Genomic DNA, 19,067 nt, shown 5'->3' with positions numbered 1-19,067 from the left:
GGTATATACCGATCGGATAGTATTCCTCCGAACTTTGAAACTCTCCCTTGTAATTCCAGCCTTTTATTTTTCTGACAAAACAATTCTTTTATGTATTCGCGAGACTGTCGGGTAGGCACTCGTTAAGTTTTGCGTCTGTTTTTCTTTTTGAAAGGTGAGAGTATAATAGCAAAGGTAGAGATTGGGCAGAAGATGCCTAATGTTGCTGGGCAGTATGGTGTGAACAGGTCTACAGTAAGTCGCAGTTCAATCTTATTTAAGAAAATACTGTATAATCAAGAAGACTCAAGCAGCTAAAGGAGTAACAAAAATCACATCTGAGAAATAAAGAACATCGAAGAGTTCATAATGGAACTTGAAATGGATCTGACGACAGAAGAACGCCAAGAACTCTTGAATGAAGAACACCAAGAAACTCGGCGAGATATGTTTTCTTCTGAAAAAGAGGATTAATGCCGATATCTGCTATTAAAGATCCTTTGAAGAAGTGAAAGGATGTCAGAACAACGGTCTTAGAATGGCATCCAAACCAAATTGAGGCTTGGGAATTTCTACAATTGCAATGCTATTAATTACTTATGAAAAATCCTGAAGAAGAGAGAAAAGCAATTCGACATTAGACAGATTCTTTAACCCCACAAACGGAAAAAACATGACTAATAAAAACGCAAGACTGTGTATGTATGTATTTTTATTATTACATATGAATAAATGTAAGAAAGTATATATTTTTTTATTTTTGGAGTCTCCAGAACAAATTAATTAAATTCCCATTAAAACCTATGGTATATCGATAATCGGTTAACAAACAATTCGGATATTGAACAAAGTCTTGAAACGGTTTATGTTCGTTAACCAATCACCCACTGTATATTTGAAATATTTGGTTAAATATTAGTCACTGCTAGATTCAAATTAGTTTCAATGTAAGTCTGTTAGCCAATTTTGTTTTAATTTTTACTAAATTCAATGCAAGAAAAATTGCTCACATACCTAAGTTGCAGAAAATAGTGTTTGAATTTTTGCTGTATACTTCCTTAAGCTGGAAAATTGATATTTATTCATATTTTATACTATGCAAGCTGCAAAAATATTAATGCAGGCCGTGGGTTGTCCACCCCTAACTTATATCATCTAGATATAATAAAAGATATATTTTAATAAATTTTGTAAATATTTTGATAAAGTTTGTCAATTTATATGTACTGTATATACTGTACATTTATAATTTTCAGATAGCACAAATCCTAACTGCTTAATAGTCTTTGATGTCAAATAACACAGTAAGCATTACTTTCCTAGCAGATGGTTGTGCTTTGAATTTCTTTAGTTATGATGAACCAACATGCATCCATTACATGTTTGCAGCTTTCCCTGTGGCAGGAGATTAAATTTGATATCATCTTATCTCCTGCCACAATTTTCACGAGAAATGCATTATTCTCTATAAGATAATACAATAACTGTTCCAGTGTCACAGCAATCATTGTTTCTTGTCACACAGTTATACAGAACCTATTGGCAACATAACATATAGTATTTAATATCCCTTAACATTAATGCTTGGCATGATTAGTAGGTCAAGAAGACATCAAAGAACATACTGGCTGTCCAAGATAGGAAAACATAGAGAATGATATTGCATAGTGACCAAAAATTTACTTCAACTGAATGGTTAACTCATCAGAATAGTATTGTATACCTAGACCCAATGTTCAGAATGTCCACTGCAAATGAATGAATCCATCTGTCCAAGTGTATTCCATTGCAAAACATGGATACAATCCACCATCGTCACCTTCAACACACATGTTTTTGGTACATATTGTACCAAAAACAGCTTGCATTCATCTAAGTATCTCTGCAACCTGATGAGCTTCTGCTCCAAGAAGCTGAATGACTACTTATCAATCTTTGTTTAGACAGATTCTCCTCTTGGTACATGTCTTCAAGCTTCATTAAGTAATTAACTATACATGTTGTAATCTGCACAACCACCACATGCTAGTTTTGTCCAGATTCATTTCAGTGTCAATCTTTTTTAATTACTTAATGTTAAAACATGCTCAATAAACGTAAAATGTTTATCATCTGATCAATTTTATTGATTAATTTTTTGGAATTTGGTAATATACTTATGATAAAATATTTGGCAGATCCAATTATACTGTGAGCCCGCAGGCCTATCTACAGCCTAAGTGGAGGAATGGGAGAATTTTGCGCAAAATTACGACTTTGTAATTTAATTTCTTAACACGACTGTTATAAAAAAACTATTGCTCTAGAATGGATCACATGATGTTCTCTCTAAACAAATGGAGAGAAATTTTGACAACAAGATGGAAACAGGAAAACATTTGATCGTGAAAGAGGAACAGCTGCTAGTAAACATTATCGGAAGAAACCTATGCTCGCACCTGGGAATGAACTTTCGACATGTCGATAGTAGATCACATGATCATTTTCCCAGGAACCAAGCATAAAAGGTGGAAACATCGAAGTTCCGGGCATGGCTGTCCCATACAAGTTCGAAGGAAGGTGAATAGATTAATTAGTGCCTGAGTAATTGACAACTAGGTGCTAAGTTCAGTGGACCTCCATGAACGGACTGTCCCGGCCCATGCAAGTCAATGATAAGAAGACCTGCCATACAATCACCAGTCCTCTTCGAATTCGTCTCTCTCCGATCGAATAAACGTCATCTAATTTGACCATCGAATATTGAGGTATCTATAGATTCTTGTAAACTCTCTCTTAGCAAAAGTAGCGACAGAGCTAGGTCATTAGGTCAGCATGCGAGCTGATTAGAAACTTTTGTCAATCCACTCCATAGAGGTGTATACGCAACCTCATTTAACTGCATCTAATCTTAGGTTTAGTTATATGTATCATAGGTTTAGCTGTATAATAAACTTTCTTTTTGTTGTTTGTTAAAAACCTGTCTCCTGTCACTCCAAAACACGGACACCTGTCGACTTGTTTACCTCCTCGCCACTCAATAAAAAGCCCTCTGAAACAACAACGTGTGCAGTCTTTGCAGACTGTTGCCGATTAAGTGGTCATCAGGGATAGACCCTATGGCCCTCGGCTTCTCACAATACTATTTTATAAATCAATATAATTCAAAATAATATTTGGCTTACGACATCTATCTATCTAAATAAAAACTTAAAATTTTGATATTATAAAATTAAGTTTTCTAAATGTATTACCTGATCTTCATGAAACAATTCCCATTTATCTGAATATTCTTTATTTAAAAACTGATCTTCGTCAGTTTTCCATTGTTCTACTGCACTGCTAGTTGGAGTGCTGCTTAATCCGTAACGTTCCCAGTTAACGGAAGGAACTTCTGATTTTGTCTTACTCGCCATACTTTTTGTCCTAAAAATGATGTAAACGTTTATATTATAACTGATATAAAATTAATAATATATTTAAATTTCAGAAATAATTATTTTCGAAAAAATTTTCTAGAAATATAATTTTGCAAAATATGAAATATTAATAAAATTCAAAACTTTCGCATTAAAACATTTATTTTTATTTAATCATTACTTTCCCAGCTCTGTTATATATAACAGAGTGAAAGTATGGCGATTTGTCAAAAAATGACCCCATAATTTTTACAATTTTGGGCTCGCGACACCTTGAAATGCTGAGAAATGCAAAAATATTTGGGGGGTTTTCCATATATATGAATGTTACTGCATGTATATGTTTGCAAAGCATGATCTCTTTACCTTCTTTGAAGCTTAACTTTGTCAAAAATTTCTGAAATTTTGTAGGGAGGTTTGTTTATTGGGGGCATTGATGCTATTAAATTTTGGTTGTTAAAAGTTGACAGGAAGGGAAAATAAAGGGGGATCATCTGTCGTATCTCGAGTAGGGTCAGAATTAATGACGATTTTACTCATTATTAGCATTTATAGTTTTTTTATAAAAACCATCCCTACCCTCAAAATTAAGCTTTTTGCCATTTTATAAAATATAAAAAGATTTTAATAATAAAATATAACAACAGATGGTGCTATACACAGAGTTTTAAATGTTTCTGGGAAAGTTAAGCAACTCATTGCTGGATTTTTTTATTAGCAAGTAATACCATATTTTTTTTACCACGTGCTAAAATGGGGATACATCTTATACTCTAACTTATAATAATTAATAGTTAGATAATTAAAATTACAACACAGGATAATATAATTTTTTTTAAAAAAACAGGCACATTTAGAATCTGTTCCATTATGAAAAAACATAATTTTGGCAAAATTTGATTAGTTTTGAATGATAATCAGGGGTTGCTATCATAATCTGAAAAACTGCAACATGTCAATGCTAAGTATAGAATCACTCACTATTGAAAAAGAAATCATACACAAGTACAATGATAAGAGCAAAATGTTGTTACCTCATGCTTTATAATAGTCCATATTGGGTATTCTGGAACAATCTGTAACCCTAGAGTAAAAATTCAGGACAATTTGGGTGAGCAAATTTAGACAACTAAAGAGTGCAGTCTTTGGCTTTGAAGAATCTCTAATAGTACAAGATTGAAAATTTCCAATATTGCTCTGAAGAAGCTTGCTGGTTATCTATGATATCTCAGTGAAGAGTTGGTCACCTTTACTCTTTCATAAAAGAATAACAATAGATATAAAAGCCAAAATAATTTGAGCTCTCCAAAATGAAGATAATGAGAACATCTCAAAATGAATGACAGTCAATCAGGATTTTATTGTTTCAGCCAACACTGAGGTCTTTTGAATATACTTGATCTTGACTCAAGATTACAGAATTGATTCTTGAACTATGGCCTTCTGATTATGAACTTCTGATTGCCACAGAAATGTCCATCAAGTCCTTCTAATGCTACAAGCCAACCAATGCTGTATGACATTGAGCTACATAATGGCTATAATACTAATAAATTATGAAACAATTTGAAAGAAAAGAATCATCCCAGAGCGGGGCTCGAACCTGTAACTCCTGCTTATCATGCAGATACATTGCCAATTATGCTACCCGAACCTCCGGTTTGAACTCATCTTCTTCCAGTAGTTCTAAATTATTTAATTAAAAATTATAATTATTAAATTTATTAAGAGATGGCACCTAACGACTCCCTCTAGTACTAAATTGTTTCATAATTTATTAGTATTACAGCCGTTATCTAGCCTGATGATATACGACATTGGTTGGCTTGTTGTTTTATAATGTATCAGGTTTTAGTGACGTTTGTCCATCTAATGCATTAATGATAAAGCAGAACATGGAGTTGGCTTGATCAAGGAATACAGTCAATTGCATAACCAGGATGAATAGTAAAACCAATTTCTTCTGCAGGATGTCAGTGATCATCAGAAGAGATATCCAGAGAAGGCTTGCCAATAACAATTATTATTCCACTGTGTGAGTACAGTAATACCTCGACTTACACTACCCCGACTTACGCAAACCCGGAGTTATGCGATTTTCAAATCTCTTCGATTTGTCTTTTGTTTGAGCGCCACGCAACTCTCGATTACTCACTCCCCTCACACTATTGTTCAGCTCACATGTTCGGACGTATTGCGCGGAATTGACACATAGCTACAATTTATTTTGTGTTATTTATTTCTGTGTTTGTTATATCTACAGAGACTTGAGAGACTATGTGGTGATTTCTTGTAACCGTGAACGAATCAAAAGACGAGATAAGATTAACGAGAACATTTATTAGCTTACATACATCCCACTTGGATTTTACACAAATTGCGAAATTATACCCAGACTTATGCGAATTCGACTTACGCAATCATTGCTCGGTCCAACCTATCGCATAAGTTTGGGGTATTACTGTATTGTATATTTTTATGTTCAATCTTGTGACACTGTGTCATGCAAATAACCAACTGTAAATTTTAAATTCTTAGTACTGTATTATCTTGTATTTTGTTTAAAATAAAGAAAATTTAATGTTTCAGACTTTGGTAACAACCTCTAAATTTTACCTTAATTTAGCCAAATTTTATGAATATTACTTTTTTCAATATAGGAACAAGTTATGAAAGTATCTTTATGTAACTTTTGCTTTTAAATCCTATAAAAGAACTATCCTAATATAAAAGGACCATGGCATATTAGCACATTCTGGCTTTTTTCAGTCAGAATGTAATAATATGCCATATCAGCAGTTGCTCATGCTCAGCAAGAAAAATTCAATATTTTCAGATGAGAAGTTTAGTGACTGGCACAAAAAAATTTAATTGGGTCACTCTCAGCTACCATGAATGCCACGGGCTAATTGAAGCTGAAGTAAAAAGCAAATACAATGGGGACTTCCCTTTCATCAGAGTCATTGTCTTTTCATCTTTCAATGAACAGACAATACTGTCTGATAATTGTTTGTCCTTGCTATGTTCTTATCAAGAAACAAGGTACAGAAAAACACTAATGATAATATTTTGAAAGAAAAATGTAAAAGTGTGGTTACTAAAAGGGCATCATATATATATATTTTAAAATAAACAACAACAAAAAAAAAAAATCAAGAATCAGAGAATTTGTGTTTAAAATATCAAAAGCATAGAAATTAAATTATCTACAAAGAAAAGCAAACATATTCAGTATATTAATCAGAATAATGATCATAAATTCCAGCAAAATTTGTTTATTGCGAACATTTTCAAACTTATTGAAAAGGTCTTCCTTAGGCTAAGTTAATTTACATTTAAAATCAAAATAAATCTAATACAGATAAATTGCGAGGTGTTCACTGCAAGAAATCGAGATTCGAATCCATTGTAAATCCCCAAATTTATCACAGATAGACTAGTTTGAGTCGGGACGTCGTTCCTCAATTCTCGTCCATGCCAGATTACCGATCCACCCGTAAAGTTGACTGTCTGAACAGATGTGTTCGCCCAGTATACCCGAACTGGCAGATGTTAGAACCGACGGTCGAGGTATACTGGTAGGTGCGTAGCCAGCCGGCTCAACCTCGGCCGATCTTATTGTCCTAACGTTACAATAGTCTTCAATTGAAAGATTTGTTATGCTTTTATTTATAATTGCTGCTTATATAAACTGTATATTTATACCGTAGTCTCCGAATAACATTTTAAAACCTCTAATTCAAATTCTCTTGATAAGTTGGTTGCATAAAATGGTGCTCAAAGCATTATTCAGCTACAGTAAAGCTGATTTTTGTTGTTATTTTAAGAAATTTGTATTGTTCTCATTATGTAATACACAAGCTTTAATTGTTTTTTTCATGTAAAAATAAATGTTAATGTTAAATAAACGTAAACATGTAAAAATCCGAGAAAAATAAAAGTTTATAAAGTAATTAAACCTTTCATTTTTCTCAATGACACATTGTAATAATTTAAATTCAAATAATACACCAAAGACGGATGTGACGTAATTAAAGGCCATATGTTTACTTCCTGTTATATAAGGACTAAACTTATAACGTGTAACACAGAAAATTAATGATACGTTATTAAAAACAGGAAAAAATATTTAAAAGATTTCACATTTAATAATATTTATCTTTCACTTACGTTCAGTTATCACTTATTGTCATTATTTTTCGCGGCAATAAGCGGATTTTCTCCAGACGTCGCTTCTGTGTGACGAAAAACATATCTAATCGTCCAATTACGTGGCGAATAGAATAAATAAATTCAAAAATTTATCCTAAATTAACTTTCCATATGGCAGACGACGGATAGTGAGACACGTGACTAACGTAAGCGAATGAGTGAATGAAGAATCGTTACGTCCGAGCGAAGATAGCGTCGAAACGCCACACCACTCTGCCAGCTCTCAGAAAATTGATAATTTAAAAATACTGTATTCACAATCGATTTAAACTATATTGTTTTATTAAATGTATACAGATGTATTTAATTAATATTATATATAAAGATTTACAAAGCGCGATTGAATATTGACCGTAAAGTTTAGTTTGCCGCTGGATCCGAGTTCGATTTCCACGTGGAAAACAACTTATCGCGGGTTTTTTTAAACATGTTTTTTGTCACGTGGTACTTCATTTCGAGAGGATTAGGCAAGAAGTGATTAGCGACAAGATTTCGGAGGTGACGTGACCTTACTGTACTTATATTTTTATGCTTTATATCTCGTTAGAGAGCAGAAATCTCGGAGCAAGGAAGTTTGAATCTTTTCACCTAGGCCTCCTACTATACTTTCGTGTGTCTATATTTGAAAATAATAAATTTATGAAAACTATCCTAGCTGTTTCTTAACATCTTGGATGGTTTTATTATAGTTTTGCGTCTATAGGACAGAATATACTGGCGTATAGAAAAGACCCGGTGTGTGTTCCATTCTCGCAGAATTTCGCATCCGATCTAGCGATAAAAAGGGAAGAAACGTGGTTCAATCTTTTCACCATGGTTTCCCCACTATTGTCACCAAATAATGAAAACGGCGGGTAATCCACAAGAACTTTTGCGAGTTTGGTTTGCATCTTATTCGATGAAAAAAAGTCGGGCGTCAGTAACTATTGAAACTCTTGTTATGGTATGTCAAAAATGTTTTATTGACACCCAATACAGATGTGTATTGTGTTTGCTGTTGTATTAATAAAATACCGTACCTCCAATCAAACTTATTATTGTGTGCAAACAAACTTCTATATCTGAATTTCTTTTTGTTCCCATGAGATTCGAGATAGACAGGTTTAACCGTATTTTAATGGTATAATAAATAACTTTTGGCTTTGCTTGAGTTTTCGGCAGAACTCAAAAATGCGACTTTCTTTTCCACTCCCTATTGCAGTGTACCAGGTGATTGTAGTGTGTGCTACCCATATTCAATGCTGTCTATAAATATTAAGCAGTCAAATGCAACCAAATCTAGCACGGTGACATTTCCATAAAAAAAAAGGGACCAAAACTTACTAGTATAGCATTTTTGACACCGCAAGTAATGAAAAAAGTAACCTCCTTTGCTTAAGCGTGCGAGTTTCTGCCAAGTTTTGAATATAAGTGGCCACAAATGTTGAATGCATTTTATCAATTACAAAGGTGTCTTGCTAGAACATTCATTGTAATGCCACTTCAGCTGCACTGAACTTTGATATTGTAAATTTACATACTCCATGAACTCTAAGAAAATTATTATTTGAGGAGACTGGTTGTCTGGGAATCCAACCCAGTTGAGGTTGCAAACTTATCACGTAAGAAGTCATTGTAGAACTCATCACCGCTATTGTTGAACAGTCGATGAATAATGTTTAAGGTTTAGTAACATACAAGTAGTATCACGGAAGTTGAATGTATCCTAAAGTACAATATGGAAGATACTAAGCATTGTTATCTGATAAGATCAGCCACAACCAGGAGCTGATTGATGCAGGCAGTAAAACCAGACTGATCTTTGATTGGCCTTTCGTGCCAGAATGGAAGTGGATTTGTCATGGCCGTGGAAGATCCACGAGGCACATTTTCACCTCAGTGGAACAGTGAACAGTCAAAACTTTGACATCTGGGCCTCAGAAAACCCCCCATGTTTTCCAGCAATTCCACTGTACTTGCCTAGTTAGTTTAGTGTGGATTTGCAGCCACATTTATCCTTGGACTTCAAAGCTAGTCCCAATGATAAATGTTACTTTGAACTTTCGTGTAAAATGGAGCACCAGATATCAGAATATCATCACTGCTGCATACAGTCGTTTGACATTTGACTGATGAGTGTTTAGTTGGGTTTCCTATCGCCTTATCTAGATCTTAATCAGTGTGATTTTTGATTATGGAAACACTTAAGTGTGATTTACCAAGGACATGTTGCAAATTTGGCAGCCTGAGAGTGTCACACCAAAAGTGAGAATCATCACAATGATCTGTTATAGCAGCCTTGAATACAGTACTTATTGCATTTAGGTTTTACACCTTCAGAACAAGGACAACACTGATCAGTATCCCTTCATCACTAAGATCTTTGTATAGCACATCTTGTACAAATAAAATGATGTTGCTTATAGCAAAAAGTACCACAGCACTGAGTTTTGGTACTAATTTTTTTACAGAAATGCCACCATACAAGAGTTAGTTGCACCAGTCTCTCTAGACAGCATTAAATAGGTGTACTTTAATTATCATCACAGAATAGTTTTGCAAATAGCCATTTATTTAACAAAAAGCTTACGGAAAGTCTAGAATTGTGGGAAAAATTGATTTCAAACAATATGCTCAACCTTTGCATACCAAAAAGCTTGCATTTGTTAGAAAATTTAGAATAGTTTGACAGGTGATGGTAAAGATATGCCGATACCACATTTATGAATTGTTTGCCAATTTTTCAATTGATTTATTGACATGCTTTTTGTATAACACATTATAATATAAATGCATCAATTAAAATGATACTTATCTCATTAGAACTTTATAATTATCGTGTATTAGTGTCTATGCCAGGAGTCAATACATCTCACGAGAATAGCCAATTTTTCATTTTGATACAAGTCAAATTACAAAGAGCCATATATGAATGAAAAATACATTTTAACTTCTTTAAGAAATTGGCCATGCTTCCAAACTGAGTTTCTATAATATTCGCTTTACAACAGGAACTTTCCATAACCTTGTTCTCTTTCAATAAGTTAGAGCTACATATCTATAAGTTTTTAAAACCACCACACATTTTTTTCACACTAATCTTCCTTAAAGTGTTTACACATGAGTAGTATTCTTATACAACATTACTTGTAAGTGTAAGCATCACTTAATACAATCATTTTTAACTCCAGAAAATCAATACTCCAATACACAAACAGATAATCATCAATGAGAAAATGGTTTGCTGCATTATTTTTTATCTCCGGCTCCATAGAGCATAGATATCTGGATAAATATTTCGCCAAGATATGTGTAATTCGGTGACCTATCTTTCATTCTCCCCATAGAAAAAATCTGGACTTATAAAATCCATATTTTTCTTCTACGGGGGAAGATGGCACGAGGAACAGCACAAATATTTTGAGTGTCCCATGTTTCGGACCCCTGGTTTATACAGCTGGCAATAAAATTTTAATGATTTACGTAGCGACGCATTGAAATAATTTTAACTTACCAATATATTGTTTTCTTTGTTTAATATCTATTTTTAATAACATGGAGATGATCATATTTCATTGAGTGCACCTAACATCTCAATTCTTGAAGGTCTTATATACAGGGTATCTCAGAACTTCTAAGAGGGGTAGGGTGCACCCTGACGACTCGGAATCATTTAGCAATGTGGGGTAGGAAATGCTTTCATGACGCAGTATATGGTGTTACGCAAAAGTTCCGAGAGTTCTTGCAGGGAATCGTCATTTCGCACAAGGATGCAGAGTTAGCCGATATGCATTTGGTGTACGGGCCTGCAGATTGTAGTGGGTCAGCTGCACAGCGCTTGTGCACGGAATGATATCCGATTAGGCGTATTCCCAGCCATAATTTCTTTGCAAGCCTGCACCAGAGGTTAGCTGTTTCTGTGTGCATCACTTCTTCGAGAAAGCATTTCTGACCCTGCATTGCTATATGATTCCGAGTCGTCGGGATGCACCCTATCCCTCTCAGAAGTTCTGAAACATTTAACTGAGACATCCTGTATAATAATATGAGACATACAAGACAAGTCAGAGGAAATTTTGACTTCATGCATATTTTTAAATTTAGAAAAGAATTAAAAAATTATTTCAATACTGAAATATCTTGTTAACAGGTTTCAGAGTTTAAATTTTTGTAAAATTAAATGTACAGAGTGGTCACAAAATCAGTGTGTCGCCTGTAGTTCTTTGTTGATGAGTGACTATTTTGTTGTCAATAAAACAACACTAGTAATTATCAATAATTCAGTTTATTACATGACAATGTTTTTCGAGACTCTCAATGTCAGATCTGACCTTAACAATGATGTTAAATATATTAAAAAAAAATTATATAATTATTAAACTTTTGTTTTTTGAATGGTAGTTGTTCTACATTTTACATTTTTTATGTCAATATCATTACAGGTTGAACCTTCTTAATCTGGTAATTACTGGACTATAGAACTTGATCTTTAAGACCCCTATATAAACGTATGTTTATTCCATACACTAATTGCAGTATTATCGAAGGCAGAACCAAGCTTCAGGAAATAATACAACTATTAATGCTTCAAAACACAGTTTTTATTGTTTTATGTAATAACAGAGATGCAACAAAGTGAATTTTCTACCTTGGAATAAGTTTTCAAATGAGTTATTACCGATTTTCACCAACCATTGTTGCAATGTAGTTTGGCTTCTGATGCTTTGGTTTCCTCTTAATTTTTTTTTAATCAAATAAATAGACATAACAGATCTACAAAATAGTGGCAGCTGATCTGAAATGTGCCAGACCACAGAATGCCGGATTAGAGAAGTTCAATCTGTATTAATGAGAAACGTTTTATAAAATAATAAAATAACCGACTGAATCCTTGAAAATTACTAGCGTTGAATTTTGTGTTATGGATCTTCTAGTTACGGAATATCTCCATTACAAATCTGGTGGAACCTATATGGCGTGACATCTTCAAAGTTTAGATTTAAGACAAGACAGTTTGCTTCGGAGCATTATGAAAGAGATAATTACTATACTCATCTAATGAGATTCAAGGATTCAAAAGCATTATTGAAAACTGTTTTAATAACTTTTGACTGTTAATATGGATGATGACGTACAGAGAGAGGAACTGAGTCAAAACTAAAATGTGTGTGGAGAATGGAAAGCATACAGTTAACTTGTAAGAGAATGGGAATCATACAGTAATTAGGTGTAGGGACTTTGTAGCCACTCTGTGAATAATAAATGGGAGAGAAAAATTCTTCCACACTACATAACAATTTTAAGTGTGCATTTATTTCAATATTTGAATGGTGGATGTTTTACCAGAAATTGTTACAAAACCAAGTCAAATTCACTGTTTTACAATCACAATGATAAGACATTTTCTACTTTACTGGGAATATTGCGGTATTACTGTATATACCATATGGTCATTTCATTTATATTTATCTTAAGATTTTAATGAAATGACTTCTTATTTATTTATTTATTTATTTATTTATTAGGGTAGGAGGAAGAAATCCTACTCGATAAACACTAATAACGGGGAGCTAAAGTACGAAGAGTTAAAAAGACCTCTAACAGTTATTGAAAAATAAGAAATCTAATTGTAAGAATTACAAGCCACGACAGACAATTTTAAGGATTCCCACCAGATTGCACCGTTATCATTTATTTATTTATTTAAGTAACAAAATATGAAGATAGGACCAACAAGTTGGATTCAAAATAAAAGATGGTGCATCCGGTTGATACCCTGTCTGTCCACCATTTTCTACTACTTGATTTTTAAACAGAAAAGTGACGAGAGTTCGTGTTCTCACCCGCGGCCAACCAAATATACACAATTAAAATGTACATATATAAACCCTTTATAAATTTAAATATATAAAAAAAATTAAAATATATCTACAATTAACGATGAATGCATGTACAACAGGTCAGAATTTAAAATAAAGGAACAAACAATGGAAACACATGCCGCGAGAAGTGAGAACACGTCCGAATGGATCTCGATCAATTAGAATTTGCGATAGTAAATCTTGTTACACGCCACTCATGCGGGTAAATCGATAGGTTTGTTATGGACGTTCTAATCGGATGGAATCCCGATACGATAACAAGACGGATGTTTAGATGTGGACAGCTGTTACCCGTCGCTACTTCACATCAACAATTAATTAATAAAATTCAAAACACAAACAATTCTACAAATTCTAGAATGAATAACAACAAAAAGGTTGGATTTTTTTTGTTTTGTTTTTTTTTATACATCCGATGACACAGCTGCCAACCGTAAAAAACAACAATACGTTTTTTCATCACTTATTCCTGCATAGTGTATGTAAAATTTTCATTTATATATTCACACTAACGTTTACACGACTGCAGAACTGACATCACTCGATGGCCACAACAAGATCTAAACCTTTCTCCTCTCTATCTCTCTACACGGCCGTAGGAAAAAAAAAACTTTAATTATGTTTGTGGTTGGTTAACAGATTGATCGCTAAAAAACACAGAAAACGTTTAAAAAATGATTTTTTTTCTGTACACGTTTGCATGATCAACAACTCACAATGCATACATATTGCGTGTGTGTAAGTGTGTGTGTTTATGTACGTGTATGTGTAGTTGTGTGTATGTATGTGTATGTATATGTATGTGTGTGTATGTGTCAGACTGAATCCTGCAGTCCATCTAACCCCCTAAAGCGCATATATATATCAGAGTAAAATAAAATTAAATTAATGGAGGTATCACCTTCCACTACTGTGCTTACAGTAACCGTAACAGTTCGAAACCTCATCAAATTAAAATTATTACGATTTTCCGGCTTAAAAAAAATATATATTATATATATATATATNTTTTTTTTTTTTTTTTTTTTTTTTTTTTTTTTTTTTTTTTTTTTTTTTTTTTTTTTTTTTTTTTTTTTTTTTTTTTTTTTTTTTTTTTTTTTTTTTTTTTTTTTTTTTTTTTTTTTTTTTTTTTTTTTTTTTTTTTTTTTTTTTTTTTTTTTTTTTTTTTTTTTTTTTTTTTTTTTTTTTTTTTTTTTTTTTTTTTTTTTTTTTTTTTTTTTTTTTTTTTTTTTTTTTTTTTTTTTTTTTTTTTTTTTTTTTTTTTTTTTTTTTTTTTTTTTTTTTTTTTTTTTTTTTTTTTTTTTTTTTTTTTTTGCTAACTGGTTTGTCTTCTACAGTGATTTCTGGTTGAGAAGAAGGCTTAGAATGTCTCTTCGAACATAAATCACCAAATAAAAACATTTCTAAAGGTTTAAATTTAACGAGGACTATTGTTTCTATCTACGTCGACTGTACGGATTGCCCATTCCATTAGTTGAAGAATCAGCTAATCTATCTTCTCCATCTTCCATTGCACCGTCCGCTGAACAAAAATAAAATAAAATTATTTATAAATATTTATGCTTTCTTTCAGTTCAAACATCTTAATATAATTTATTTTTAAGACATCAAAAAAGTTTGAATTAAAAAAAAGAAAGAAACTGACAATACTCTCTGAGTGAAGTCAATTAGCATCTCTTGTTCTCCACTTTCTTCTTCTTCAAGAAAGAAAAAGAAAGTGAAAGGTTGTGATGTATATATGAGTTTACACTTATGAACTAAATTTACTATATATCAATAAATGTATTCTTGTAGGAGGTATTGAGAAGTTGATGGGATAAGGTAATGCAATACAAGGGGCATCTGTCAAAGAGGTGTCTCCTAGGAGGATTTCCTACAGCAAACTGGTCCTATATATGTTACACACAAAAAATATGTGTTACAAAAACAAAAAAAAATTATGTGTTACACACAAAAAAAATCTGAAAAAGTTTACATGGCTAGTTTGTTGGTTTTAGCCACTTTGCTATTGGCGGGCTCCTGTGGAAAGAACAAATATTTACTAAAATATGATGTGATATCAGCAAGTCATGTTGAAGAGATTGACTTGCTCTGCATTTTCAAATCAGACAAGGTATTATAACTTAAAAGTAACCTACTGTTTTCAATCCAGGTTATAGGTGGAAAAATCCAGAAGATAATAATAAGAAAGTGCTGAAAAATTAGCACAAAAATTATCAGGCATGACCATCAAGAAAGGATGGATTTATTCAACATCCTAAGAGGGCAGACTCCTTTGATTGAATTTACTACAAATTTGCTTTAAGGTAATGTTCCTACGACTAATTCAATTCTCTCTCATGACGTAAGAAACAGTAATCATAAAATATCTGCCCTTGTTCTCTTCATAAACAAACTTTATTATTAATCTTTTGAGAGTAGTCACTCTCCATTCAGATTCATTTGATGCAACACCTTTTTGCCACTTTGTGGACAATGCTTATTCCACTCAGCCTAAACCATGATAATAAGCAAAAGCAAATATGCAAAAAACCTCACACTAATGTCAGAAGTGGAATCTAATCCTTTCTTGTATAAGTTCAGTGTTTTTCAAACTTTTTCTGATAGTGGCACTCCAACTTGGTAATTTTTTTTCTCACAGCACCCTTACTTCTTTATCAATGTAGACTTATTGCACTTTGCACAGTTTTAGTAATACACACAAGCGGAGATGCCAATCTGAGAAAAAGGCTGCCAGCAGCACCGGATCATTTGTCACGGTTGGAGAGTGGGGTGCTGAATGGGGGAGCAATTTCCCACTCTCACCATGATTTCTGATCTGATGTCATCGCTCCAATTTTAAGATATTCATAAACTATCTTAATTTTATTCTAAAATAAGTTCTAACGTTACTAGGGCGCTTCATCCATTTATTGACGATTCATAAATTCCCCGTGCCACTGTTTAATTTTTTTTCTTTTATTGATGATTTTAAGCTAAATATTTTTATATATAAATATATAATTAAATTTGTAAATAAATCTAAAATAATTATAAACTGCAAGTTACGTAAATAAAGTTCAGAATTAATTGATTGTTACTTGTTTTAACCGAGTTTTAACATTAGCCAATTAATCCCAGCTTTATCTGTAACAACATGTATGTTTTGCTGATTGAATTATATTTAGAAAATATTTATTTTAGTATTGTCTTCTTACTTAAATATTACTTAATGATATTTTATACTTTCTAAAGATTATTTATTTATATAAAACATATTCTAATTTTTTACGTTCTAGGATTTAAAAAAATATAATTGAATAAATAAACAATTTGCAAACTTGCTAATATTTACATTCTCTATTATTAAAACCAGATTCAACCAGATTATTATTTAACTTACATATTAAATCAAATTCCAATAGTTGTTTTCCAACTTTTAATCTTTCTGATCTACTCATAGATCTGTAATAGTCAGAATTTATATTGTTGACTTGTAAATTAAAGACAAAATTTCTTACCTGTTTGAGAATTATGATGACTCGAACGATCTGGAGGTATACCCAGACCAACAGTATTATGAGTTTGTTCATATTCAAGAACTTCATGATATATGAGTTCTAGCGTATAAAATATATAAAATTAATTAGTCTTTATATTCTAGAATATGTATTGTTTTGATTTTTAAGGTAACATTTTATTTTATTATCTTATACTACGATATCGGACCTTCATAAACAACTATCGAGAGAGACGTAAACATTACCTTTCCATTGTTCGACAGTATGTTCTCTTTCATCCACTGAATGATCATAAGGAGCTGGAGCAGGCTATAGTAAAGAAATAAGAATTATTTAAATAATTGAAGACCAATGAAAGTAATAAGAATTATAATAAATAGATAAAATAAAGAAACTTACGCCTCTGGAATTTAAAAATCAAATTACATCTAAAAGAGTGAAGAATTTGATCTTAAAATAGTTCTTAACCGTTTTTGATTTTTCCAAGAAATATTTTAAACATAAATCTATCAATCTTTATTTGATGTGCTTTCCTTATATCATCAGAGATTATAGTACACGTATCCAAAATAATCACTAAAAATATCCTGAAATCATTTAACCTCTGATAAGGTAAATATTTTAAAGTATTACTATTTAATATTCCTGAAGTTTACCATCCATTTCAAAAGTAACTGAACTGCATACGTGCCAGGCAGAATATAAATGTAGACCCTTCCAGTATTATTGTTTGGCTGTATACATAATTTATTTTACATTGCATAAGTGTGTTGTTATCAAGCAGTCTTGCATTAATCATTTTCCCAAATCAAATTCTCACGATAAAGCAATGCAGCTGTTAAATATTCTTTCAAATGTGAGAACTGGACAATATCTAAATCAAAATAATAAAGGAACATACTATTGTTTTCAATAGCATCATTTGTCAGCAGCAATATCTATCAACTTCCACATATGGAAATTGATAGATATAACCTGGAAGCATCAATTTCTGTATGTACTTAACGTCAAAAAATGACACTTTCCTGCAACCTTCTAACCTGTTGTACCCATTCTACTGTTTTAATATGACTACTACGGCCAGATCAGTTAGTCGTTACAAGTTCCTACACTGATATAGTAATCATGTGCCTCTGAATGGATTATACTATTGTCTGTAACATTGAACACCTTGAAATCCATCACCCTCAAATAGATCTACTTCTGCAATGCAGAAATAGCCACCTACAAGATGTCATCTTTTAGAACTATTCTACACAACCCTCTTGTGCATACAACCTCTGGCTCCTTCAAAAAACCCAGGTATTTACATCAAATCGCAGTCTAAATGTGCTCTCTCTCTCTCTCTCTCTCTCAACAACTTATGGTGTATAACTAATTGTTTATTCACTGTAGATAGCTTGTATTTTTCTTCTTCTCAAATAAATGGATATTTGTTTGTTTAACTGGTATCCGAGTGATTCACTTCCGTCTCACTGTCAAGCCAACCTCCTCCATCTGGAATCTAATTGCATACACATGCGACTGCTCGCGTAACTAAGGCAGAATAAGAATAAATCATCACAGCTTGTGTGTCTGTTCACCGGGCCAGAAAGGTGTAATCCTGACAAGGGCACTATGAGGTGCCAACTCTCCGTTCAAACAAACTTAGCAAAACTGCCAAACCTTCCAGCTATGGAAACAAGTCTGGCGAGATGAGAGATCTTGGAGTAGTTTTGATGGTTTTGTGAAGGTAGAACATATATCCAAGGTCACTCAAAACCAGGCTGCCCAACAACAAGCACTGCTGACAAAAATATCAATAAAGTTTGCTCTCTTCTGGCCAGAGATTCTAGTGTGACAAAATGAATGAATGATAGATGAACATCAATAAAGACTACATAGACCGTTCTTTGGAAAAAGTTACAAAAATGAAAAGTCTTTGAAGGTTTATATCTTGTTTCTTCTGATTCTATGTCACGACTTGGTGCATTTATAGACACTTGGCAAATAATTCCATCACCTACATTTACTTCTTACAGAAACGCGTTTCGGGCTTTCGCCCCTCTTCAGTCTGTTACGTCGATAGTTGTGACTTGTGTGTCCGTACTTCCCGCTCCCTTCCCCTCCCCTCTTTT

The 19,067-nt window shown here is 32.7% G+C and overlaps 2 protein-coding genes across 3 annotated transcripts in view; both read right to left on the bottom strand.

Annotated features, from left to right (window-relative positions):
- The window catches only part of LOC111618819 (solute carrier family 12 member 8-like), a 30,911-nt gene extending 23,130 nt beyond the window's left edge, over positions 1-7,781 (bottom strand). Inside the window, exons 1-2 of one of the 2 annotated variants that reach the window (XM_023360397.1) lie at positions 7,548-7,781; positions 3,213-3,384 (exon numbers count right to left, since the gene is read on the bottom strand). In XM_023360397.1, coding sequence (XP_023216165.1) covers positions 3,213-3,374 — 162 coding nt within the window. In that variant the 5' untranslated portion in view covers positions 3,375-3,384; positions 7,548-7,781. The remainder of the gene's footprint in view (positions 1-3,212; positions 3,385-7,547) is intronic. The other variant, XM_023360396.1, reaches the window with a different exon arrangement.
- A 6,916-nt stretch (positions 7,782-14,697) lies between these two features.
- The window catches only part of LOC111618789 (stress-activated protein kinase JNK-like), a 45,873-nt gene continuing 41,503 nt past the window's right edge, over positions 14,698-19,067 (bottom strand). The window contains exons 9-12 of the mRNA XM_023360359.1: positions 17,528-17,595; positions 17,196-17,259; positions 16,951-17,049; positions 14,698-14,972 (exon numbers count right to left, since the gene is read on the bottom strand). Coding sequence (XP_023216127.1) covers positions 14,887-14,972; positions 16,951-17,049; positions 17,196-17,259; positions 17,528-17,595 — 317 coding nt within the window. The 3' untranslated portion in view covers positions 14,698-14,886. The remainder of the gene's footprint in view (positions 14,973-16,950; positions 17,050-17,195; positions 17,260-17,527; positions 17,596-19,067) is intronic.

The sequence above is a fragment of the Centruroides sculpturatus genome, unplaced genomic scaffold (assembly GCF_000671375.1).
Source record: "Centruroides sculpturatus isolate CEXI.00-Female unplaced genomic scaffold, Cexi_2.0 scaffold13, whole genome shotgun sequence".
Classification (NCBI taxonomy): Eukaryota; Metazoa; Arthropoda; class Arachnida; order Scorpiones; family Buthidae; genus Centruroides; species Centruroides sculpturatus.
The sequence above is the reverse complement of the archived record's forward strand: the minus strand, read 5'-3'. Positions and strand labels throughout refer to the sequence as shown.